The 26,592-nt window shown below is 39.8% G+C and overlaps 2 protein-coding genes across 6 annotated transcripts in view; both read left to right on the top strand.

Moving 5' to 3' along the window:
• The window catches only part of CILK1 (ciliogenesis associated kinase 1), a 30,291-nt gene extending 25,569 nt beyond the window's left edge, over nt 1-4,722 (top strand). For 3 of the 4 annotated variants that reach the window (XM_081944140.1, XM_081944141.1, XM_081944139.1), the window contains one exon: nt 1,628-4,722. In XM_081944140.1, the coding sequence (XP_081800266.1) occupies nt 1,628-1,782 (155 nt within the window). In that variant the 3' untranslated portion in view covers nt 1,783-4,722. The remainder of the gene's footprint in view (nt 1-1,627) is intronic. The other variant, XM_081944142.1, reaches the window with a different exon arrangement.
• Nucleotides 4,723-10,289: 5,567 nt separating this feature from the next.
• LOC309385817 (glutathione S-transferase 3-like) lies at nt 10,290-26,592 on the top strand. 2 transcript variants are annotated; one of them, XM_081940550.1, is made up of 7 exons: nt 10,290-10,470; nt 17,078-17,191; nt 19,651-19,702; nt 21,646-21,778; nt 22,723-22,864; nt 24,622-24,753; nt 24,963-26,592. In XM_081940550.1, exons 2-7 carry the CDS (start codon nt 17,105-17,107, stop codon nt 25,107-25,109), a joined length of 693 nt encoding a protein of 230 aa, XP_081796676.1. In that variant the 5' UTR covers nt 10,290-10,470; nt 17,078-17,104; the 3' UTR covers nt 25,110-26,592. The 2 variants fall into 2 exon arrangements, with proteins under 2 accessions (XP_081796676.1, XP_081796677.1); XM_081940551.1 differs by having other exon boundaries at nt 10,290-10,575.

Raw genomic sequence — 26,592 nt, 5'->3', positions numbered from 1 at the left:
TTTTGAATGTTATGTATTAAAACTGAGATAAGATGGAATTAACCTTCAACAAACAAATAAATAGCAAAATAACAAAAGCAAGAATCAAGAAAATATTACTCTAATCAGAATTTTTCTTCTTCTTCAGTAGAGAAGTATGCTCTTGAATATGACCAGTGCTTTTTCTATACTTGGAACTTCAGAATTCATCTTGGTTTTTCTTTCTCTTTTTTAGAACATTTCTAGTTCTTACGGTAGCGAAGACTGCTTAGCCTTAGGCAAGGCCCAAATAAGTCTTCAGAAGCTAACAAAAGAGTCTTCAGTATCTTTTTAGCTCTCCTTATGATTATGGGTACTAGAAATAGAATAAGTTACTATATGAAAGGTCCCTGGTCTTCTCTGAGCTTGGTTGTTTATTTGCAGATGTTTCATTACTAGATAATGACTGGGTAACCTCATCAGCACTAGCTGATGATCCTAGCACTGATAATGTTACCTAATTTGGATAATGAAATGTCTTCAGCAAAATAGCCAAGCTCAGAGAGCACCAAGGACCATTTCAACCCTAGGCTACAAATATTTTCCTTTATCAGTAAGTTATTGTATGTTAATCAGAGATTGTCATTTTGGTCCGGCGTTGTTGAAGCAGAGGAGTATGGGATGAACTCACCTCTGAGACCTGCACATAATAAGTTAAAGGATTCAGTGGAAAGATTTTAGTTTAGTTTGAAGAAAAATATATGGATTAAGCTATGTAGAAACGTAACACAGCTATTGCATTGTTGAATTTCTCTGAGCTTGGCTTTTGTGTGGTAGATGTTTCATTGCCCAACTGCTGCCTTTTGGGGAAGTGAGGTTCATTCATTGGGAGGGTTAAGCCTGCTCTGGTCCTGGATGGATGGTCCTATGGGTAGACATTATTTTGCAAGTGATTGATGGTAATTATTTATTTACCTGAAAAGAGTTTGTCTTATGGGCATGTTGGTCCTGCCCTGTTGTGATGGTATGTGGGAATGACCTTAGGCGGCAGGAGGAAGACCCACAGCCACAGCTTCTGATAACCAGAAGCTCAGTCTGCAAGTGGGAAAACAAAATATGGGAAGCATTTCAGGAGGGACCCTTTCCAGAGACTAAAACAAGGAGATTGCAAGGTCCTGCTTAATGTAACCTTTCCATAAAGGTAGTACTGATACTAGTGGTTGTGCTTCTTGTCTGGACTACCTCACAGGGCTAACACCTCTGTGACCAGGACCTGTGTGATGGGATGTCTACAGGGCTATCAACACCACCAATCACACAGGATGCAACATACGTCCAGATAAGCCTAACCACAATCAAACTCTTGTAGTTTTTATAATTTAAAAGACACCCAGCTTCCCTTTCAATTAAATCGTTCTTAGGAGAGGAACTACCATTCCCTATTCTGATATAGAATATCACCCCTCCCAACTATATTTTATTGGAGAAGAACAGTGTCATAATCTGAGTAGATTTTGGATGAACCAAGAAGACCCATCTGTGTCTTCTTCCATTCTCAGAATTCTGAATTCAGTGCTTTTAATTTGAAATAGGATGCTTTAATCTGAGTTCCCCATCTGATTGTCACCTTGACTTGCTCTCTCTTTTTCATGTTCTTCTTCATTTGTAGAATACAGTTCCTTGAAGACTATCAGACCTCATATTGTGAGGCCATCATTTAACACGGCTATGAAAAGCACACCAGGGTTGCTGCCAGCCCCACCTCCTGTTCAACCTGTGCATGGAAGGATTGACTGGTCTTCAAAATATGCTGCTCACCGCTGAATGATGGGATTGGGGCATGCGTTCCATGACACTGGCTAAACATCCAGTCTCCTGTAACATTTCTCCTGTCCGTATTTTCTACAACCGAGACATTTCAGGATCTTTTAAGAGAGTTTACTTTTTAGTTGTATGTATTTGAATGCAAAGTTGTGTAACTTTTGTATTGTTCTTATTTTATGACTGAGGCTTTTATTTTCATAGGACCAATGCACATTTGTATATCAGCATTGAATTGTGGGGGGGGGGGGGGAATTTGTTCTGGGGGCTTTTTTAAATAACTTTTGAAATTCATTTTTTTTAGAAAGAAAAGGATTTTTTTTCTTTTCTTTTTTGACCACATTTTATATAAACAAATAAATGTAGCAACAAGGGGGTATTTAATATAATTAAGATATGGTTCATACTGTAATGACATTTACCAAATATTCTATAAGTTAAGTTTTTGAATATGGTATGCTGGGCAAATAACCCGCTGAGCAGCTGCATTCTTCTCTAACTCCATAACTGAATAGCCACAGTGATGGTACTAAGTTTCACTTTTCTGTAGTAAAATATGAGGTGGGCATTTTGTTTTTACATGACTGGGAATTAGAGCCAGTGTATAAAATCAGCAGAGCACAATCTTGACCCCAGTTGTATAATTTTAGGAGGTAGGTGGTAAAATGTACTTTTGGCAGGGAAAGAGGCATTTTCTTTAATTATATTTTGAACAGTATTTGGTCAGAGTATCATACCGCTATGGAATTCTAAACTTAATGGTTGGTATAATTCACCATAAGCATTACAACATGGTTCTGCTCATTGTTAATGGCAGTGAAATATTACTAGGACCCCATGCCATTTCATACTTAACACTAGCTTCGTTTCACAGTGAAAACTAAATTTATTACAGGGGATCCTGCTTCAGTTGTGAGCAATATGTTTTGTAGGGTAATAAGACTTGGAAACTATTTAAAGCAATATTAAATATGACAAAGCTGGGTTTGTAGAGTAATATAATGAAGTATAAAGTATTAAAATAATTATCACCAGCAGCATCAGAGTTGAAGATTTTTATATATTCATAGCCTACATTTTATTTTTAATTCCTTAGCTTTTCTTTTGCCCAAATGCAGTTTTGTTGCTTCAGCATAAAGTGGGTAGAAAATTTTTATTTCATATAATTAAACGCTTTCTTCCAGGAACAAGTTGATATTGATTATTTTTAGAGTATTTAAAAGTAAACTTCTAGAAATCAACATAGGGTTGTTGTTGTTGTTGTTGTTGTTGTTGTTGTTGTTGTTTTGATAGACCAGAATTGGAAATGTTGGAGCTTTGGAGTGGAAAAAGGTAATAAAAGTTACAGTGCATTATTTTAAAGACAAAAAGTCCAGCTGTTGAAGTTCAGTGGCTCTATCTCTTCTTATGCTGGAAAAGAAAAATGGAAGAATTAAACTCAATGCATGTCAATTCACAGAGAAGGCTGGAGGCTGCATCTTCTCAGGGAGAAATAATAATCCCAAATAAGCATTCCAGTTAAATCTTGGATGTAGCATCCAATATCTTTTCTGTAGTGCTGTTTTCTAGACCCTCTCAGTCTGTTGCATGCTATTTGCTTCTTCTCTTTTTCATAAAACAGATATTGTAGATAGAAAAGCTACAATTGGTACATGTTAAGTTCTCCCTATTAAGACGATTAGTTCAATAGCTAATCAAGTATCTGCCTTTTGTGCTGGATCTGAAAACTCCAGATTAAAGCTGCAAAAAAAAAAAGCACTCCTTTGGTTTGGATACCGTGTTGCATACCTTCTTCCTCACTGGTTGCAGCAGTTTTCCTCCCTGGTGCAGCTCAACTTGTGAGAAGTGACAATGTAGCAGAACTGTCAATATAAATAATAATTGTTCAATCGCATTTGATTACTGAAGACAACAATCAATGTCAAAGACAGCAGAAGTGCCTTGGAAAATAACATTTTCAACAAGGCTGATCCAATATTCTCCTCAGAGAGCAAGACACACACACCCCGCCCCAGAAATCGATCAGCATTTATGCTGAAGACAAAAATATGCAAACTCCTCTAGCCATCTTCACTGGTATTGGATTTTATGCTTGTTGTAGGTTGTAAAGAAATCTGCAGTGTCTAAAAATATCTCATTGTCTAAATTGAAATTATATACCAGCTACATTTGGCTATTAGTTCTTTAGAGAAACCACAAAATAATATAATCATATAGTGGAATATGCACAAAAGCAATCTATTCCACTATAGTCCTCCATAGCTCTTCTTTCTGTCTGAAAGGAAGTAACCTGGAAAAGGGGGGAGGGGGATCTGAGCCATTTTTAAAAATTCTATCAAAAATGTGAGATGATTCAAGAAATATACCACTAATGCAAATTAGTGGTAAAACTAACTTGTACCAGATAAAAATTGCAAACTCACTCATATACTCATGCAGCAGATCTGAACTTGAAAGATAAGTACCCCCTCTATCCTATTTTAAAGTAACGCAAACCTATCTATTTTTCATTTATTTAAACCATCCTTAATATAATTACTCATTGTAATACATTTCTGGGAAGTTACTTATGAGTCAACAAAGTTTTGTCCATCCTATTGAGCAATACTTATTCATAACATTTGTTGAGGATAGAAAAATAATTCTGTTAATACTTTTGTCAGTACAAATTTATCAGTGTTGAATGAAATTACTGTATTGCCACCACAAATCTATGGCTTGCAGATCACTGCAGTCATAGAAAACTTTAGGCATTTTTTAAAAATAAAAGTATTGTGTCCTGTGGTTGAGAACAGTAGGTATAGAAAGTATTAAAATTTAATTTGAATAAGCAGGTGTATCTGACAAATGAAAATGTGTCCATTTTTTCCTCCTTTGCGTGGTTGTGCTTGTTTCCTTTTCTATTAAAAAGTCCTTTCCAAATAAAATTATTTAAACATTGTTTGATTACTGTTTCATAATTTCTGCATTAACAAATATGGTTATTATTTCCTAAATACTCTTTGAAGTCGTCTGCTTGCTGTATAATTGAAAATATTTATATCACATTTTTCCAAGGTATTTATTTGATCTTAGGAAATAAATGATGTAAATATTTATAATTGAAACAAGTGAACAAGTGAGATAGCTCTCAAAATTAACTAGCGAAGAGCCAGTTGTAAGTTTTTATGATCGTGAGAAATGCTGGATTGAATGAGATGGATAATGGACGGAATGGCTATTGAAATTAAAATTGAAATCTGCAAAGCAAGAAGACTTAAAAGTTTTTGTTGTAGGTAAAAAAAGCTCATAAAATTATGGCAAAAGGCCAACTGAATGCAAATTGAGATATTCAAGTGATAATAGACTTCCATTTTCCTAAGTTCAAAAATCCATAGATGTAGTGTGTATAACCATGTAATAGAAACATCTGCTACTTGAGAGAAAGAGATTTATGGCCTTTTCAAAGTGTTAAAGTTCAGAAACATCACACTGGCAACAAAGATACTTCGAGTCAATGCCACAGTTTTCCAAGCCGCATCATGCCTATGAAAGCTTGAGCATCCAAAAAAGCAGAATAGAAAAAGCTGAGCCATTGTCCTGTAATGCTGGGGAAATTGCTGAAGATACCTGGACCCCAAGAACACCAAACAATTCAATAAATAATTCAGTACAAAATGAAATAATACCAGTATGTTCAGGAAAAGAGCTAATAATGAAATTAAAGCTTAAAAATTCTGGATACAGAAGACAAAGGCAAAAATACATGAAAATTCTGAAACAAGGCCTTGCGTGGAAGACTCCCATTCACAATTCTACTATTCAGTGTATTAAATTACTTCCCAAAAATTGTCACCACATCCTTAGAGGGACTTCTGCTGACCACCAGCTGTCTCCCATCAGCTCAAAGCCCCCCCCCCCCCCGATCCTGGCATAGTGTGATGTTCGTGGCATGTTGCATCACAATGAGGAGCAAAAAAGAGATACATGTAGGAAATAAATGTTAAGGATATAGATGTGGCAGAGGTACTTAAGTACCACTGTAGAGCATTAAGTACCTCTTAGAAATACTCAGAGCATGCAATAATTGCCATTTTATTAGTAAACCAAATGTTCTAGCTCAGTGAACCTTTTCGGGACCGAGTGCCCAAACCGGAACATCTGTGCATGCATGCGCTGGAGCTCCCGAAACCTGAAGAACAGCTGGCTGGTGCTCATGCACGTTCCAGCCAGGTAGCATTTGGGTTTCCAGCATGCGCGTGCACCCCAGCCAGCTGGTCTTTGGGTTTCTGGCGCTCCAGCACATGCAAAGACCAGCTGGCCAGCGTGCATGCATGCGCTGGAAATCAGAAGACCAGCTGGCAACGGTACATATGCCCACAGAGAGGGCTCTGCGTGCCACCTCTGTGCCACCTCTTCTGTTGATATGAGCTGAATTTCCAATATTTCTATCTTCCATCGATAGTTAAGCACAAGCAATTGAATGATTAGGTACCAGTGAAATGCAACTTTATCCATCAGTAATTTTGGGGGAAAAAATTATTTGTTTACAAAAGACTTTGTATAATGATCATCTTAAGAAAGCTGTCAGTGAATCCATCACCACTGAGGCAGCCTCTGCATTCACAAAATGATGTTTTTCCAATATATATTTCAGGCGTCACAATAAAATTCTTCACAGGTGTTGTGTTATCTTAGGGCAGGGATGGCGAATCTATGGCACACGTGCCGCAGGTGGCATGCGGAGCCATTTCTGAGGGCACACGAGGTGTTGCCCTGTCAGCTCCAGCATGCATGCGTGCGCTGGCCAGCTAATTTTCGGCCTTGATTTTCAGTCATTTTTTGCCCATTTTTTCCTGAAGCCTCCAGAGGGCGAACACACGCCCAACGCGCAAACCGGAAGTTCAGCAATGGACTTCCGGTTTGCGTTTTGGGCTGTTTTTCGCCCTCCACAGGCTCCTAGAAAGCCTCTGGAGCCTGGGGAGGGCGAAAAACAGAACTACTGGGCCCATAGGGCCATTTCCAGCCTCTGAAGGGCCTCCAGAGGAAGTGCGAGGGGCGTTTTTGCCCTCCCCAGGCTCCAAGAAAGCCAGGCATGCATGCGCAGGGGGCACGGCGTGGGGGATTAAATTATGGGGGTGGGCATGCAAGCACACACAATAGGACACGCATGCAAACATGCGTGCTTTTGGCACCCGAGGAGAAAAAGGTTCACCATCACTGTCTTAGAGGCACTATATGGTTGACCTCTAACATAAATTATTACTGGTATGTCTTTCAACATTAGCACTTTCATGCAAAATATCTTCTGGCGTATATAACATTAATTTAGAGTATTTAAATTTCTATTACTTTATTCTTTCTCTATTTTCTTAATTAAAACAGTTTAACTAGTTTTCACAATGTATGAAGAATTTAAAAGCTTGATTAATTCTTCTAGTATATATGTTGGTTGTTTTTTTCACTTTGGGCTCAGTGTGGCTAAGGCAGGACATCAAGTAAGATTTGGACATAAGAGTGAACATGAAATGGGGTCAGACTATAAGATCTCCTGGGGGGGGGGCTTCTATCCTTTCTATCTTGTTATACATTTACTGAGTCTTGAAGCAGAACAGGAAACTTGAACTTAGGCAATTCAAATGTCAAACCGCGACACCTGTTGTAAGTAGGCCAAGTCAGTTGGAGGTCTCGCTTGCGAGTCAGGCATATAGCTTAACCACAAAAACCAGAGAAACTAGTGTTTCCTGCATGCTTTTCTGCCTAGCAATAAGGAACGTAACCAATTGAAATGCTTTGAACATACTATAAGAACACATGTTTGGATTAGAACGCTGTTCAGATGATAAAGCTTTTTCTTGATCTCGCAGTCCAAATCTGATTTTCTGCAACATGGTGAGCACAGCTTCAGTTCCAGTGAGTTCCCACTTATTACTTTATAGTTATTTCAATTAAAATTAATGGCAAAGTTTTAGCACACATTGTGCTCTGAAAACATATTCACATTGAAAAACCCATTTGCTCTTTGTGCACTAATGATTGAAAGCAATAATGACTTATATGAAATAACTATACGAAAGTTCACTAGCTTCTTCATCAAGCAAGGAATCTTCCCTTAGACTTTCAATGAATAATCAGCACTTTGCATTGGCCTGAAAGCATACTGACAGTTGATGCTGTGACTTCACAACTGGTGCTATTCTGGGCTGGAAGAATATGACCACTACTGACCTAGCTGCACCAGCTGGAGCTCCTTGGTCATCTCCTGAAGCAGCCCCATTTGATAAGCATGACAGTGGTCCATGTGGGTTGCAGTCAGGACATGAGTTACAGTCAACCAGCAACTGTTTAATGCAGGGGTGGGATTCATTTTTTTTTACTACCCGTTCTGTGGGCGTGACTTGATGGGCGTGGCAGGGGAAGGACCAGAAGTGGGTTGCTCTTGGTTCATCCCAGATCAGGCGAACCAATAGTAGAGGTGGCAGGAGGCTTCACTCACCTGCCTGGACGCTTCTGTGCATGCGCAGAAGTATCGCACGCACGCATAAGCGAACCGGTAGTAAAAAAATTGGAAACCTACCACTGGGAAGGATACTGTAAAATCTCCATTCCCACCCCACTCCAGGGGAAGGTTACTGAAAACTCCCCATTTCCTCCTGATCAGCTGGGACTCGGGAGGCAGCGAATAGATGGGAGCAGGACCAGTCAGAGTTGATATTTATAGGTTCTCTGAACTACTCAAAATTTCTGCTACTGGTTCTCCAGAACTGGTCAGAACCTTCTGAATGCCACCTCTGGTTTAGTTCCTGTACATTTTGGTTAAATTATTAATTGAATTAATAATTCTATTTTCTTCGTTTTGACTTGTTACTGAAATTTCTATGCCATTTGACCCCAACATTTCTAGGGTATTGTTTACCCAATGGAAATACAAGTTTGGCTTGTACAAAGTCATGACAAAAATGAGTCAAATGCGACCCTTATTAAGAGATGTAAAAATCTATAAGAATCAGTGCTGGCCGGCTTTGGCATCCTTAGGCTCATCTGGTTAGGCATTTTTGTATAAAACATACTATGTATACACATACACAAACATATGTATACACACCTACCTACCTCCTGGTAGAAAGCAAAGAAGAGAAAGGACACTGGATAGAAGAAGAAAGGATAGCTATATTGGGAAGGGAAGAAAAGGGAAAGGAGGGAATGGTGATGGGGTAAAAGAAAAAAGTAAGTAGGGAGCAAGAGAGAAAAAGAGGTGTTGTATCTAAATGTAGGAGATGACCAGGCTGAGCCCAAGGGAGGGGTCAAATGTGTCATCAGTCTCAAGTCCTTTTGCTCTCATAAGAGTCCAGCCCACCTTGAATTCCATTGACTCTTATCTACTGCCAATTTGAGTGTTAGTAGTTCAGATTCTTGTAGAGAACTTTAGCTTGCAATAAACCTTTATATTCATTTGAACTGCCTGGATTTCCTGTCTTCACCTGCGCTTGATATAGACTACCAAATGTACATTCCTGCGTTGCAAACAACTGCTAATTCACAATTATTTATGCTTTTTATCCATTCTTGGCCATGACAGTAGTGATAGTTGAGTCTTGTGTCTGGATGTCGGATGTGAAAAAAGTATTTGCAGCCACCTCCATAGTCCTTTTTAGATGATAGCTATTCTCCCCAGCCATGGACATGGCCAAAGGATACTCATCAACTTAGCCTGATCTGTTTTGGGGAAAGTTGGAAAGAAGGAATGCAGCCTTAGAATCTAGAGAATAGCATACAGCCAAAGATAACTTAAGGTTTACAAAAAGTCTTATAAATTCTGCTTGAACCTATCTAGTTCTGGGCTGTTTAGCTAGGAGTAACTGCTCTTAATTTTATATAATGTAACAAAGAGAAAATCGTAGCTGTGAAAGCTGAAAAAAAGAATGGCAAACTGCCACATGCAGCGCCTCACTTGGATGTGTCTGGAGTCTTGGAAGCTTGACTACCCTACGTTCTCCTACAAATGGACCTTGAGCTTGTTTGGAGGTTCTAGCAGGGGAGCGCAGCTATCGTATACCCTTGACCGAAGATCGGTACACTCCTTCTATCTGGGATCGGTCGTCCTCTTCCACCGAGCGCGCAGCTTCGGGAGGGACGCACATGGAGCGGTGAGGGAGGAAGGGGACACCCGCCTAGCCAGCCAGATCAGCCGAATCAACCCTGGCGATCAATGGGGTGACAGATGTCGCAGCCAGATCGCCCTCACATCCGAAGAAAAAGGAGACCTCACACTTATATGAAGAAGAAAACAAGATTACCTTCGAGGTTATGGTGGCACTAATTTGTTTTTTGTGTGTGTGTGTGTGTGTTAAAAAGAAAATATGTAGTTATTCTTGCGTTGGTAGAAAGAGATTGAACGAACAGCGATGATTGTAACCTGCAGAATCCGTGTCAGCCGTCCTTAAACACGTCCCCAAGAAGCTTTGAGAAAAATGCAAAATAACTGTCTTAAGCACCTCCTCCTGGCGGCTCTTCCCCGCCCCCGGCACCAATCTGCTTTGGCGGAGGAGGGAACCGGGCTCGGGATAAATCGGGTCTGCGGCGGCGACTCCCGAACGTTGAGCAGAAGCGAGCAGGAGACGCGGATCGCGCGTCCCTTCTACGATTGGTCGGGAGCAGAAGACTTGGGAAGGCTTGGGAAGGGGACCGTGAGGTGCCTGCCTGCTTGGAGAGGTACCTGATCCTGTATAGAGCACTATGAATAGAAGAATGGATGATGGCTTGCTTGCTTACAGAGTTGCTTGATTTGATCGTGGGAAATGTTTTATTTGAGTGAAGGTAATTCTTTTTTGGGAGTGGGGCGGTGAGATGGAGCTGCAAACGCCCCCTTTGGGCGTCCCAACACGGCGGAGGATTTCTGAATTTAGGCTTTGAAGTGGTGGTGGGACAGATTGCAGGGTGTCTCTGTGGGTAAAAGAGAAAAGGTACAGACACTAGAACAGCTGGCTGGGGAATTCTGGGAGTTGAAGTCCCCCAGGCTTAAAGTTGTCAAGATTGGAGACCTCTGCTCTAGAGTGCCTTCACAACAGGACTTTTAAAAACTTTTTTCTTAGAATCATCCTTTGGCTGATTTCTCCCCATCCTTCCCACTTTTTTCTTAAGAAATTCCCTGGGCACCAAATTGATTCAAACTTGGAAGTGACATTTCGTTTCTGAAAGAGAAGAGCACTAACTAGGTTGGGTTTTTTAATGAAAACCCAGCCCTGTGTATTTGTTTTATCAAGCAAGCACCGCCTGTATATTGGTTTTATCAAGCAAGCACCGCCCGTGTATTCGTTTTATCAAGCAAGCACCGCCTGTGTTTTATCTTTTTTTAAAAAAAATGAAGTGAGTGATGACCTTGTTTGCAATACTCCGCTTAGCATTCCATTTAGAATGGAATTTGCCCTTTTTTTCTCTCTGACTGCCCTCATCATTTCAGATGAAGTTCGTAAAAGCCTCAGATGCGTCAAGACTTTTTGTGCATACATTTTTGTTTGTGTGTCCTCTCTTCTTGTAAAGAATACAGTAGTTAAGATCTTATCTGGAGTGTTGTAGATATCACGCTGGCTATGCTCAGCCCCTGCAGTCAAATGACTGGTAGATGTTACACACAAAGTGAACTTCGGTTATTCCCCATGAAACAACTAATAGAGCTTCAAACAGGGCAATACTTTGGCTTTTCTACTTTGGCATAAGAAGGTATCTGCATATTTCTAGAGCAGGACAGCCAAAATCTAAAAATAAATGCTATATCGTGAGTTCGTTCTCTCCATTGCTGTCACTCTTGTCCATGAAGATGGTAGAGAAAAGCAAATATTAGCAGGCCAAGTGAGTGACTTCAGATCTCCTTTTCAAATCTTTGTTTCTGCTTATGAATCTTCGGGCATCTGATCTTTATCTTTTTTTTTAAAGCTTCAGTAGTCACCCCTTCCACTCAGATGGGAATGGAAGTAGTTTCTCACAGAGCCCTGGCACTAACCATAACCTTAAAATAACTACCTCCCTGTCAAGAGAAAATTATACTTTCAAAAACAAGTCATTTTTTTTCAGCGACCAGATCTTAAGAGGCTCCCCAGATCTTCAGTGGCTCCCTGGACCTTAAGTAGTGGCAGAGAACGGATTACTATCCTAAACCTTCTGCTGCTTTGCCATCTCATTGTCATAAGTATCACAATTGTAATACCTGGTCACTGTTCTTCAGAAATTATGTAACTATATTGCTTGATTGATTCAAAGCCTCTCATCTTAGATATGTAACTCTGGGCAGCTGATATAATTGAAAACCAAAAAGGAATAAAGAGTTATAACTCAATAATTAAAAACCATTTGGGGGGGGGAGTTAAAGCAATTCAAAATGTAATTTGCCAAAGGGGATAATTTGTACAATATCTAACAACACAACTAGCTAACGGGTGCCATAAAAACACTGGACTCCCCCCCCCCCCATCAGGTCTGAAGACAAAACCATGCCTTAAGAGTCTTTCAAAAGGCCAATAAGGTGGAGGCCCGCAGCAGAACAGGTTCTCCTCCTGGATCTGATCAGATGACATTCCTTAGTAAATGGGAGCTGTAATATGCCTTTCCTTCTGACCCTGATAGGAATGGTAGATGTAATTGAGAAGAGATGTTTTCTTAGATTACCTGGCCCTATGCTAGGGTGTTACCAGCTTCTTGAATTGAGTCTGGAAGCAAACTGGAAACCAGTGCAACTTGTAGGTCAAAGGTGTTATCTGGCACTGATCAAGGAGTACCCATAACTATTCCCTACTACTGCATTTTGCACCAGATTGTCAGGGAGAGATTGAGCGAGCCAGGGGCAAGAGTCAAGCGGGTAATGAGTCTGAGAAGATGAATGTTAGATGTGAACAACAAGATCCACATGTGAAGAGCTCGATTAGCTATTTTATTGCTCAGGCCTTTTACACAGGAATCTTCCCAGATTGGTCATTTGCATCTGGGCCAGACTAGATATGGTTGATTCAAGAGGGGGAAGAAGGGGTCAGACTTTGCCCTCTTGTACCTACAAAAGGATTCCAGGCTAATTCCCTGCTTGACTTCTCCCCTGGCTTGCTGGTCTCTCCCTGACACAGTTGTAGCTTGCAAATGTTCTTCAAGACCAGCCCTGTTAACAGCATGTTACAGTAATCCATTATGGAGAGGACCAAGGCATGAGTGACCGAGAATAGAAATTCTCAATCCAGGAACAGGTGCAAATGTGCACAACCTGAAGTTGTGCAAAGCCCTTCCTAGCAACGTTTGCCACTTGCTCTTCAGACAGGAGTTATGAAGACCTACAGATTGTGTAGCAGATCTCTTTTGGACAGTACAACCCTATTCAGCACCAAAATGGTAAGTTCCTGTTACCCATGGGCCCCTGAACCCAAAGCCATTCACTCTTGCCAGCTGACATTTATTGTTCCCCATCCAAATCCACACAGCCACTAGATACTAGGACAGAATATCAACAGTATTCCTTAGCTTGCCAGGTTGGTGATATACAAATGGGTATCATCAGCATACTCACCCAGTGCTTTTATGTAAAGAGGAATGGAGAGAGTACAGAGCTCTGCAGCACCCCACAGAGTAGGGACCGAGGGTCCCCTCATTCTATCACCACTGACTGAGAAGAGAACTAGCACAATACATTGTCTCCCAACCCCAACCCTCGTCCAGGAGGATACCATCATTTCAGTGATACTGAAGGCCACCAAGAAGTCAAGAAGAGCCAGGGTGAATGCAGCATTTCCATTCTGCTCTCAATAGAGCTTTTCCAAAAGTACAACTAATGTCTTTTCAGTCTCTGAAAAGGAAAGGTTGGATACAGGATGAAAATTGTCCAGTATGGTTGGATCCAGTGATAGTTTCTTGAGGACACAATAAGGGTGGAGATGTATTTACATTTTACCACCTTTACCTGTGCAAGGTAAGCCATAGTAATGGCTCTGACATTTGTTTGGCCAAGTTTACTGTTTGTTGTAAGGCAGCTCAGTGGCTAAGGCGCTGAGCTTGTCAATCAGAAAGATCGGCAGTTTGGCAATTCGAATCCCCAGCACCGCAGCTTGGCAGAAGCTGGGACAAGTGAGCTCCCGTTACTTCTCCTAGCTTCTGCCAACCTAGCAGTTCGAAAGCATGTAAAAAATGCAAGTATAAAATAATAGGAACCACCTTTGGTGGGAAGGTAACAGCGTTCCCTACGCCTTTGCCGTTTACTCATGCTAGCCACATGACTATGGAGACATCTTCGGACAGCGCTGGCTCTTTGGCTTTGAAACGGATATGAGCAGCCCCCCTACAGTCAGGAACATCTAGCACATATGTGCAAGGGGAACCTTTACCTTTACTCTTCGTTGACATCCCAGAGGCACACTAGATGTCTTTTAGCTAATTTCATTTCCTTCAACACTTCCATAAACCATGGGGCATGGCAGGATCTGTGAGAAAGGAGAGGCCACATAAAAATGACCTGATCCACGACCTCAGCTAGGTCATGCAGCACACCATCAGGAACCATTCCCAGTTCCCTTTGGGAGGCATTAGGGTCTATCGGTTGCCAGGGTAGATAAATAAAAAATGTCCAACTTCCCACTGGGGAATGGCAGCAGCACCAGAGAATCTCTTGATTTTTAGGGAGTGATCAAACCATAGATAGGAGCTATGGTTTGATCACTTTTGAGTAACAAAGATAGGAGCTATCCCCCAATTCTGGATCCATTGCAACGAGAAGAAAACCAGTTCAGGTGTGCAACCAGCCCTTTAGAACAGGGATCTCCAAACTTGGCAACTTTAAAACCCGTGGGCTGAGGAATTCTGGGAGTTGAATTCCACAAGTCTTAAAGTTGCCAAGTTTGAAGGCCCCTGCTGTAGAAAGGAAAAGTAGATTAAAGTCCTTTCCTTTTTTTCTTATACCTGTTTCAAAGGGAGTTGCTGCTTTTCCTGAAAAATCTGTAAAGAAAAAGAACTGGGTGAAGGAACTAAGTATTGACCTGGAAGTGACTACTAGAACTTCTAGCTAAGCTTTCCAAGTTAAGTTCACACATTTATATGAGTTCTCCCTTCCTTGTTATCTAAGTATGTCGCTACCGGGCTTTATAAATAAGTGGGCCCTTTTCATACCTTTCTTATCCAATAACTTAAGAGCTGTAGACCTACAGAGAGGTCTACAGCATTAAGAGCTGAAGATCTTTCTTATCCAAGAGCTCTACAGCATTAAGAGCTGTTGTCAGCATTCCAAATATCATGCAGAATTAAATCAGAGTCCAAGACAGAGGTATCCTTAAAAGTTCCAATGTAATAAGACAGACGTGTTGGCACATCTGTAGAAATCCCAAATTTAAAAGCTTCCTAGGATTCCACCCAGTTGAAAGTTCATGATCTTATCCCCACACCCATAAATCCATCACATGGTCCAATCTTCTTCTTCCACGCTGGCATCTCCACCCGGCTGGTTCCGGTCAGGTGTCGAGGTGCAGAGACAAAAGATGACCTTGGGCTTCTAGAAAGGAATGACAACAACACATTCTACAATTCTACTCCTTTCTATTCCCCTCCCAATTACTACACTAATGAAATAGCATAATGAAATAATAGAGAGTGTGGCAGGCCAAAGATCCTAAAAAGGAATATGACTACAGGCTTAACAACTGTAGATCTTTCTTATCTAAGAGCTCTACAGCATTAAGAGCTCTCTCAGCCATAGCTGGCTGGAGAATTCTTGGAGTTAAAGTCCACAAGTCTTAAAATTGCCAAGTTTGAAGTCCTCTGCTCTAAGGGAATGAAGTTGCTTTCCAGTCTAGATGGGGCTTTAGAAAATGTCTGTCAAGTCGTCTTTTTTGTGACTGATGCTAGGTTGATTAGATTGACTGTAATAATTTGGTTATAATTTGAGATTGGGTGGCAGATGAACATTGCTGTGGGTTGCAGGAGAGGGAAAGATGCTTTTCCCTTTCCTGAATCATTCCTAGTCATTCCGGATACAGAAATACAGGGAATTCCAAGGACTTTCAGGCGGGCAGCCATAGTTCATCTGGACAGATGCCAGTTCTCAACATCACTGTAATGGTAGGCCTTTTGGGTTGAGTCTCCGATTGAACTCATGCAAAAAGCCTCAGTTTGCATTGCTTAAGTGTCACAACACACTTGAAGAGCATACAATTTGCCCACTAAAAACCAGAGGTTCAGATTCCTATGCTCAGTTTAGAAAAGGCGACTTAAAAAGTAGGTGTTTGACCATATGGAGATTAATCAAGTCTTGCAAAAGAGATCGCTTTGAGATGGCCAGCCCTATATCCAGATCAGGACAATTATAGTTGGGTTAAAAGAGGTTCACACAGAATATTATGCCATATGTTGACACGGAAGACTTGAAGCAAGCGAGAAGTAAGTTATCTGCACATCACTTCTGAATTAGCAGTTGGTTTCTTGAGACCCAATTCTGGGTTAGTACAATGTTGCTCAAATTACTCTTTTTCTACCAGGTTTCTCTGAATATGGAAATACGTAAACTGTTTTGTATGCTAGCATTGTGGTTACTTAAGTAAGAGTGTACTGAATAGAATAGAATAGAATAGAAATGGGAATAGGAATAGAAAATAGAATAGAATAGAAATAGAAATAGAATAGAATAGAATTGAATTCTTTATTGGCCAAGTGTGATTTGACACACGAGGAATTTGTCTTTGAATTTGTCTTATGTATGCTTGCAGCATACATAAAGAAAAATAAAATAGAATACATTAATCAAAAATCATAAAATACAATACTTATATTCATAGGTTACTAATAAGCAATCAAATTATACTAGGAAGCAAATAAAACAATATAACTTTTAAAGATACAAGCAACATGGTTATAGTCATAAGTGGGAAGAGATAGGTACTAGGAAGGAAGAGAAGAATAATAGTAATACAGTTTTAGTAGGTAATATAACAACATTGTGGGAATTAGTTGTTTAGCAGAGTGATGCCATTTGGGAAAAAACTATCCTTGTGTCTAGTTGTTCTGGTGTGCAGTTCCCTATAGCATTTTTTATGGGTAGAAGTTGGAAAAATTTATCTGAACTCCCTGTATTCTGTCAAACCACCGATTTTCCTGTACTGAGAGCCATTGCTGGGAGCATAAACAAAAAAAGATTATGTTAAGTAGGGTCAGTATATCTGTTAATAAAACTGTGTTTTAGACGTGTGTCTTCTGAAATATCTTGATCTGATCAATTAGTTTTACTCTGCCATGCCTTTCCTGTGTTCATGCAACAGAATGTTCCCTTCATTACTTTTTGTTCTTTGTTTTGTTCCCTCCTCAGGCCCCCATCCCAGGAGATTAAGAAACGATGGCTGAGAAACCTAAATTGTATTATTTTAATGGACGAGGTCGAATGGAACAGATACGCTGGTTGTTAGCAGCTGCTGGCGTAGAGGTCTGTGTTTCCTTATTTATAGACCCAGAAGGCTGTTGGAATATTTTTGCCATTTTTTTTTCCTCCAAAAGGATAATCTTTTGGAATTTGAAAAATCAAACTATTTTCAAGGAAGGATCTACGGATAGTTCTCAATTTACAACCATAATTTTGGTTGCTAAGTGATACAGTTCTGAAGTGAGTCATCATGTGACAGGACCTAATTTTATGACCATTTATGACCATTTTTACCACAGTCATCCATTTTTACCACAGTCATCCTTAAGTGAACCCTGCTTAATAATATTGTTAAGTGAATCTGGCTTCTCCAATTGATGTGGTTTGGCAGAAACTGTCTGGAAAGCTCACGAATTGCAAGCACACAATTCCAAGACACTGCAACGTTTGTAAATGTGAGGTGGTTGCCAAGGGCCTGAATTATGATCACGTGACGATGAGAGTAGCGCAACAGGCGTAATTTTGAGGATGGGCACTTTTTCTGAGGCCATCATAATTTTAAATTGTCATTAAATTAGCAGTGGTAGAGCCAAGGACTGCCTGTATATTATGCATTGTGAATGTTTTTCGTGGCCCCATATCTTGTTTTTTTCTTCAGGAAGCTTAAACACAATAGAACTGACTCCTAATAACCCTGCAGGAATTTTTCCCCTCTGCCTTGTTTTCTTCCTTTGTCACATTTTCCCTCTTTGCAGTGGGAATTGCTTGGATTTTGGAAAATATAATGCTTGTTAAGAATCCAAACAGTCATATTGTAGATTTCCTACATACCAGCCCTTGCTTCCTCAGAATCCAAGTTAGAGATGGGCGATCTACAGAACACCCTGAAGTGAGGACAGGTAACACTGAGAAGCAAAGTGCAATGCTTAAAGCAGGGGTCCCCAAACTCCGGGCTGTGGCCCGCTACTGGGTCTTGAGCTGTTCAGAATTGGCCACCGGAGTGATGGGCGAGCACACATACATCCCCACTTGCATGAGCAGCATACTTGTATGTACCCCATTTGTGCGCAAATGAAACTTCATGCACACACGCATTTGCCTGCTGCTTGCAGGGAATCATTCCCTCTTCCCCCCCCCCTTTCCCGCCTACCCGCCTAGTCATTTCAAGTGAATTGTTTCCTGCAAAAGCGGAAATATTTCCTATGAGAGGAACCAATCACTTCCAAGGTGGGGGCTTTGCTCCCAAGTTGACCCTGCTTTCTTACTTGTTCTTGTCTTCTGGAAGTTCTCCGCATGCGCACACTGGGAACAGGCTCCAGCTGTTCCTCTGCCTCACAGCTGTCTAACTCCCTCTCTTCCTCTGATGCAGAGCCCTTGTCTGAGCTTTCCTCAGCCCCCAGGACTGGCCCATGTTCCTCCCCAACCTTTTCACTCTCTGACTCTGCTGCCAGTTCTGCTGGCCGCTGGCGGGCCACAACAAGTAGAGCTCGATGTAGGACACAATTGAGCCCAACATTTATGTTCAGTGAGTTTTGCCCCATTTTATGACCTTTCTTAACATAGTTGTTAAGGGAATCACTGGAATGATTAAGGTAGTAGCATGGTTGTTAAGTGAATCTGGCTTCTCCAATGAGATTACTTGTCAGAAGGTTGCAAAAGGTGATCACATGACTCAATACCCTGCAGCCATCATAAGCACAAGTCAGTTGCCAAGCGTCTGAATTTTAATCACGTGGCCATGGGAATGCTGCAATGGTCGTAAGTGTAAAAAACAGTCACAGGTCGCTTTTTAAAATGCTATTGTAACTTCAAATGGTCACTGAATGAATTGTTGTAAGTCGAGGACTATCTGTACATTAGGATTTTCCTTTATGAGCTCTGCAAAAGGCTTGAGGGTGGAGTGAAATGGGCCATGATGTGTGCAGTCTTTTTTCTATCATTCAGTAATGCGTTTAACAGGGGCAATTTTGAGGATCATTTAAGAGGCTGAAAAGTAGGATATGCATTTTGAACCTTACAGTACATGATTTACAAAATTAATATCACACATTTGCATCGTTTTGTCTTGTAATGCATGCACTTTACTACTGTAGCTTTCTCTAGCTATTTGTGTGGATCTGACTTGCATAACCCAAAAAGTGCATATCAAAACTCTTGGTTGTATTGCAGAGGAAAGAGCCAAATTTCAAGGCACTTGAATGACTCTACATGAAGCTTTGTCTTTAAAAAAAAAAATTATATCAACTAGTGTTGCCTAATTTCAAGTATAATTCAGAGAACAGTTGGCTTGCAAAAACCTGGCTTACTAAAAGTTACTTTTTTTTAAAATACACAATATTCAGTATAAATATACAAGCCTCCCTAAAAGATAATTCATTTCTGTTCTGAGGTACCGATGTTCAGATATGGTTATTTATAGGCAAATGTTCGGCAATTCTTCTCAGTGGATTGCATTCAATTATGAGCAGAGTTCTAGAATTCTGAAAACAATTCCCTCTGCGTCTTTTCTTTCTGTTTTTCAGTTTGAAGAGGAATTTTTAGAGACCCGAGAACAATATGAGAAGCTCCTTCAAGGTTATTTGTGATGAAATTGCAAATATTTGGCTGTACCAATGGCACTGAATCTTTACTTGGATGGAAACAAACAGACGTTGTAATTCTTGAGTGATGGAGAAGAACTTGTTCCTGAAGAACAATGCATAATAAAAATGGTTACATTTTTACTCAGACATAATCCATCATGACCCAATGCAAGGGTGGGAAGTCGAAGCCTTCTAAGCCAGGGATTGTCCAACTTTTTTTAGACCACAAAGCCTGTTAGTTAAAAAAAACCCACCAATGTCCCTTATTAAGATGACCTTCCAGATGTTGAGTTACAGCTCCCAGCCTGACCAGTGGTGAAGAGTGCTGGGAGCTGTCACTCAACCTCTGGAAGGGCACAGGATCTCTGTCCGTGAAAATGTAAATTATCCTTCATTTGTTGGATCAGTTTTGCAACATCAAATCTATGTTTCTTAGATTTATGAAGGTACCATCTGAAGCCCCCATTAACAGATGTTAAGAATCTGCAAGATTTTATATTTAGAATAACTTCAACTCTTATTTGCTGATCTACTTTCTTGCAGTAACTGAATGTACTGTTGCCCTGGCTTTGGAATGCAATTCTGGCTCAATAGCTTAACTTTACTTATTCATTATAAAAAAATACACTATTTATAATAGAATTAAGTCTTCATTGTAATTGTCTTTAGTGCCTGTGTGTCTATATATTGTGCATTTCTTTGTCTCTTAAGTATCTCAAGAGTGCATTATGCTTAATAAAGCAATAAGGATAGTTTCATCCAATATGCCAAGACATAAAACATGATTTACAAGCCACAACGGATTTCATACAACAAATAATATCATTATTCAATGCCCTGCATGAATCCCTCCCTCCAGTTCCCAGATTTCTGTTTAGACAAAAAGAGAGGATCAGTTGTTGGGAGCAATATGCTGACTCTGTAAACCACTTAGAGAGGACTGTAAAAGCACTGTGAAATGGTATATAAGCCCAAGTGCTATTGCTACCTTACAGAATTAAGTCTTCATTTAATTGTCTTTAGTGCCTGTGTGGCTATATATATTTCTTTGTCTCTTAAATATCTCTGGTTTTAATTCTGGTTTTATGTTTTATTGTAATCCAGGGAGAAAGTTGTAATACAGATGGAACATGATGCTGTATTCTTTCTAGCCTTGAATGCTACACTCACTGCCTTATTTGGACAGCTGTAACTGAATATGACTATGTGTTTATTTTTCAAAACAACTGTTTGCACTTCTGTTGGATGACACAGAGCATATCTGTTTGTATTATTGAGCTAAGGTTATTCTAATAACAAGTTGAATGAGGCTGTAGGAGAACATAAGCATCTGCTGCATACATTTCCACATTTTTACATTGCAAACAGAATATAGAAGTGCATTTTTGTCCTGTAACTTTTTAAATAGGGGTCTTGTTCTCCTGGCACATTCCTTAAATCAGCTGTGTTAAAATCCCTAATAGAACAGCTGTAAGGTAGCAATAGCACTTAGGCTTATATACCATTTCACAGTGCTTTTACAGTCCTCTCTAAGTGGTTTACAGAGTCAGCATATTGCTCCCAACAACTCTTTTTGTCTAAACAGAAATCTGGGAACTGGAGGGAGGGATTTATGCAGGGCGTTGAATAATGATATTATTTGTTGTAGGAAATCCGTTGTGGCTTGTAAATCATGTTTTATGTCTTAGCATATTGGGTGAAACTATCCTTATTGCTTTATTGAGCATAATGAGGTCTTGATACATTGTGCAGATCTAAGAACAGAACAGCAAACCCCAGATCAGTTGAATGAACAATTTCTTTATATCAGTGTTCCAGCAATAGTCCGGAACAAATATAAAATGACCTTGGCTTCTCCTGGCTTCTGTTGTAAAGTAAACATGTGCTTTGCAGGCAGAATATTTGATATTTGCTCTGTTTTTCTTCTTTCCAAAGATGGCTTCTTCATGTTTCAGCAAACACCCATGGTGGAAATTGACGGGATGAAGCTGGTACAGACACGGGCTATCCTCCGTTACATTGCCACGAAGTACAACCTGTATGGGACGAACCTGAAGGACAGAGCATTGTAATGTCCCCAATGTATTTAGCTAACTAGAAATCCCAGTGGGAGCCCTGTCTATTGTCCCTGCCTTTGATTCAGTCACATAAGAGCATCCCCCTCACTGCAATAAATTGTGGCCTGTTTTCAAAATACTACATGGGCTAGTCCACCATATTAAACCATAAGGCTTGTTTAGCAGCGCATGCTAGTTTTGCTTGCAAGCCCATGCAGCTAACAAATCACCTGTGATTTTGCCAGCCAGCCTCTGTTATGTTTGTTTGTGTGGTGTCCCCCGTGTCCCCTGCAATTCCTTCTGGGAAGCTGAAGCTGAATGGAAGCACAGCATGTAGGACAGTTGTTGATGGAGCTATTGGGCAGAGCCATGCATGCAGAGACACGTCTGTCACTAAACAAACTTTGTGGCTTAACACAACGTACAAGTGCAGTTTCTCATGTTGGTATGCAAGCTGTAAGTAACTCAACCATTGGGCTAGGATTATGCTTCAGAATACTTCTTTGTTTACGCCAAAAGAAAATTTAACAAGGCTGGTCCTTGAAAAGCAACTTTCCTTGTGTGTGTCTTTAGTTATTTGAATTAGACAAACTGAAGTGGTATGAACTTCTCCCAGGGCTATGCATAGCTACTATAGCCATCCGCTATGCATTTGCCACTGGTCACCTGGAATCCAAGGAAGGATAAATTTCTAGCAGCTGCAAACCAAGTTTTTAACTCTGGTTAAAATTACATTTCCTGGAAAATTTGTTCATGTGTAGCTAACCTTTGGGGACATTCAAATTTTAGAATTTTACTGCAGTTATTATGTGTTCTTTTCTTCAGCATGATGCCCAATTGGTGATCTTGCTTAGAGGGCATTCTGAAAAAAAGGACTCAAGAATTGAAAGTCATCCACACTTGATAGATTGTAAGACAAGCGCTCAAATTGATGCAGGATATTCTGTCTTCTTAGGATTGACATGTATGTGGAAGGAACAACGGACCTGAGTCTCTTTATTTTGTCCTTCCCTTTCTTGACATCGCAGGATCAAGAGCACCAACTTGTTACTATTAAAGAGAAAGCAACAAAAAGATATTTTCCAGTTTATGAAAAGGTAAGTGTTACTAAAGAAATGTTTTTAGTTCAATGATCACCCACCAGAGCTTCCAGATGTTTTACAGTTGCACTACAACTCCAACAATCTCTTGCGTGGGTGGAAGTGTTGGAAGGAATGAAAGCATCTGGAAAGCATCAGGTCCCTCACCTCTGCTTTACAGCAGGGATATGTAGTGGTGGATTTTTTTTTTCTGTCTGAAGCCTAGAGTTGTCTTGAGAGATGTGCTGAGTCCTACACTCAGAAAATATGTACATCCCAGAATAGAATAGAACAGAATAGAATAGAACAGTTGGAAGGGACCTTAGAGGTCTTTTAGTCCAACCCCCTACTTAAGCAGGAAACTCTATACCATTTCAGACAAATAGTTATCCAATCTCTTCTTTAAAACTTCCAGTGTTGGAGCATTCAAAACCTCTGGTGGCAAGTTGTTCCACTGATTAATTTTTCTAACTGTCAGGAAATTTCCTAGTTCTAGGTTTTTCTTTCCTTGATTAGTTTCCACCCATTGCTTCTTGTCCTATCTCAGGTACTTGGGAGAATAGCTTGACTCCCTCTTCTTTGTGGCAGCCCCTGAGATATTGGAGCACTGCTATCATGTCACTCCTAGTCTTTCTTTTCATTAAACTAGACATTCCAGCAATTGTTCTTTATATGTTTTAGTCTCCAATCCCCTAATCATCTTTGTTGCTCTTCTCTGCACTCGTTCTGGAGTCTCAATATCTTTTTTACACTGTGGTGACCAAAACTGAATGCAGTATTCCAAGTGTGGCCTTACCAAGGCATTATAAAGTGGTATTAACACTTCACGTGACCTTGATTCTATCCCTCTGTTTATGTAGCCTAGAACTGTGTTGGCTTTTTTGGCAGCTGCAGCAACTGCTGGCTCATACTTAAATGATTGTCCACTAGGACTCCAAGATCCCTCTCACAATTACTACTATTGAGCAAGGTACCACATATAGTATACCTGTGCATTTTGTTTTTCTTGCCTAAATGTAGAACCTTACATTTTCACCATTGAATTTTATTTTGTTAGATAGGGCCCAATGTTCAAGTTTGTCAATATCCTTCTGTATCTTACGCCCATCCTCTGTAATGTTGGCTATTTCTGCTAACTTAGTATTGTCTGAAAATTTGATGAGTTCCCCATCTATCCCCTTGCCCAAATCATTGATAAAGATGTTGAAGAGTACTGGCCTAAAACAGAGCCTTGGGGTACCCCATTGCAACTTCCCTTCATGTAGATGCAGTTCCATTGAGGACTACAGTTACAACTCCATCTGGTGGAGATGCTGTCTAAGGCACATTCTTCTCAGGTAGTAGGTTATGGTCTACTTTATCAAATGCCTTACTGAAGTCCAAGTAAATTATATCTACAGCATTCCTCTGGTCCACTAATTTTGTCACTTTGTCAAAGAATGCAATAAGATTAGTCTGGCATGATCTGTTTTCGACAAACCCATGATAGCTTTTGGTTATTACTTTGTTTACTTCTAGGTGTTCGTTGCTTCATTAAACTGTGGAAGGATATATCATTCTTAAGTGCTGTTGCTATAATGGCAAGGGGAGAAATATGGTTATAGTGCTCCTTCTGAGTAATATATGGCAGTGAAACCATCATTTCAACACTTGTTTTGCACACTAAACAAGGCTCATTCATCTCTTACTTTACTCATAGAAGATCTCTCCACCAGGACCTTGGAGACCACTGAGTGGCTGCTGTTAGATTTGGTCTAATCCTCTTGCCCTTACAGGTGCTGAAGGATCATGGACAATATTTCCTTGTTGGCAATCGGTTTAGCTTGGCAGACATTCACCTCTTTGAAACTATTTTAATGGTAGAGGAAAAAGTCCCCACTATCCTGAATGAATTTCCTCAATTGCAGGTATGGGAAAATAACTAAGTATTTATTTATTATATCTTAGTATTCCTTTAAATTTAAAGCCTATGTCATGAGCTTTGAGAAGGATTTTATCAAATGGATTAAACGTGGTCAGTTTTACGTGTGTATATTGTGACTTGTGTCATAATTATAGCATTTTTATTTTTTAATGCTAACGCCCAGTTGATGTGTTTTTTCATCCTCTCCACTAGGCTTTTAAAACAAGGATTAGTCACATTCCCACAATTAAGAAGTTTCTGGAACCAGGAAGCCAGAGGAAACCTATCCCTGATGGTAAATACGTGGAGACAGTGAGAAATGTCCTCCAGATGTATCACCAACTGAAGCCAAATCCTTGAGATTCCATCAAGTTGTTCTGATTATTTCAGTTACAGAATTTTATAATACGCCCAAGACAAAAGCCATGCTTTCACATTGGAGACACCCAGTTTGCAAGAGTATCGCACAACCCATGCAAGATGGATTATAGACTGTGAAAATAGCTTCTTTTGTAGATTATAGTGACAGTTGTAGTAAAGAAAGACAATCATGATTGTAAAGGGATTTGATATAAGCATTTTGACTGATCAAGATCAACCTTCACTAAGAGAATCATATTTTTAAGAAGGGGTATTTTAATTCTAGATTATATGTAATCTCTGTTTGGGAGGAGGCTGTGTAACTCAATAGCCTCCTGAAATTATACTATTGAGATTTAGTGAACAATCTCCAAAATAGGAAGTCACAAGTTTTGTTAGAAAACAAAATGTGGGTGAGTCAAAAAAGTTCATTCTCCTATCAAGTAAACCAAGCGTGCAATCCTTTTGAAGAAACTCTGTCCCACCATTCAGCATAATGTCAAAGCAGTTACCCAGGCAACTGCAGCCTTCATCACCACTAAGATTTTTATGTTTTTTGTTAAATGTGATCTATCAAAAGTTGCCTGCTTTTAAAGGGTATTGTGAATCATTGCGCTGTATGAAGAGCCATAATATTTTTACTAATCCAATAAAATAAAGCTTAGCAAGAAACAGAAAAAAGCAATCATTTTCTACCTAACATTGTATTTTCTAATCAAAGGTTTTTTGGTTGTTCAAACTTTCTTCTTTTTTCCTTTCTCCTGTCTTTTTGTTGTCCCAAACTATAGCGGGTTCCTTGATTTTGATTCAAAGTGGTTTGCAAATTCAGCCATTGTAGCATCTGCAACGAATCATGATTTAGCGCAGTGTTAAATATACCATGGCATAAAACGTGCTTAAATACATTTAGGATTGAAACATATATGTCCAGATTTCCATTGTATCTTAAAAGGTATACATGTCAATATTTTAATACATTTACATTTAATTTGTGGTATTCATTAGTTTAGTGACTATTTTTTATCATATTGGCTTGTTGCTGCTGTGCTTTGGAATTTTATTCTATTTCTAACCCGGTGTTTTTCTTGTACAGAAAAATATTTTTTGCCTGATTGCCCACAAAGAATGCTCATTTCTGATTTTATCAAGGTGTCTTGATCTTGTATTCTTTTTATGAGTGACAATTATAGATAAAACAGTGTACTGTAGTTTTTAGGACCATTCATTCGTTCATTAAACTCCCTGAATGTCACTGCGTTTATTTGGTTTGCCAGCTGTGCCTACATTCTGAGTTATACGGCAGCATGAACTGTCTCTTATCAGCAATGATTTACTGCGCATGTCATTACATCACATACCTTCTTTCTCTTCTTCCTTTGTCTGTATGCCAAGGCAGACAAAGGGGCTCTGTCATGATGTAATTAATTAGTTTAGTAAGTTTGTATTTTTACTTTCTTTACAATTAAAAGGGGCTTTTTTTTTC

Source organism: Natrix helvetica (genome assembly GCF_964273705.1).
Source record: "Natrix helvetica genome assembly, chromosome: 2".
NCBI classification, from domain to species: Eukaryota; Metazoa; Chordata; class Lepidosauria; order Squamata; family Natricidae; genus Natrix; species Natrix helvetica.
This window is presented reverse-complemented; position numbering and strand designations above follow the sequence as displayed.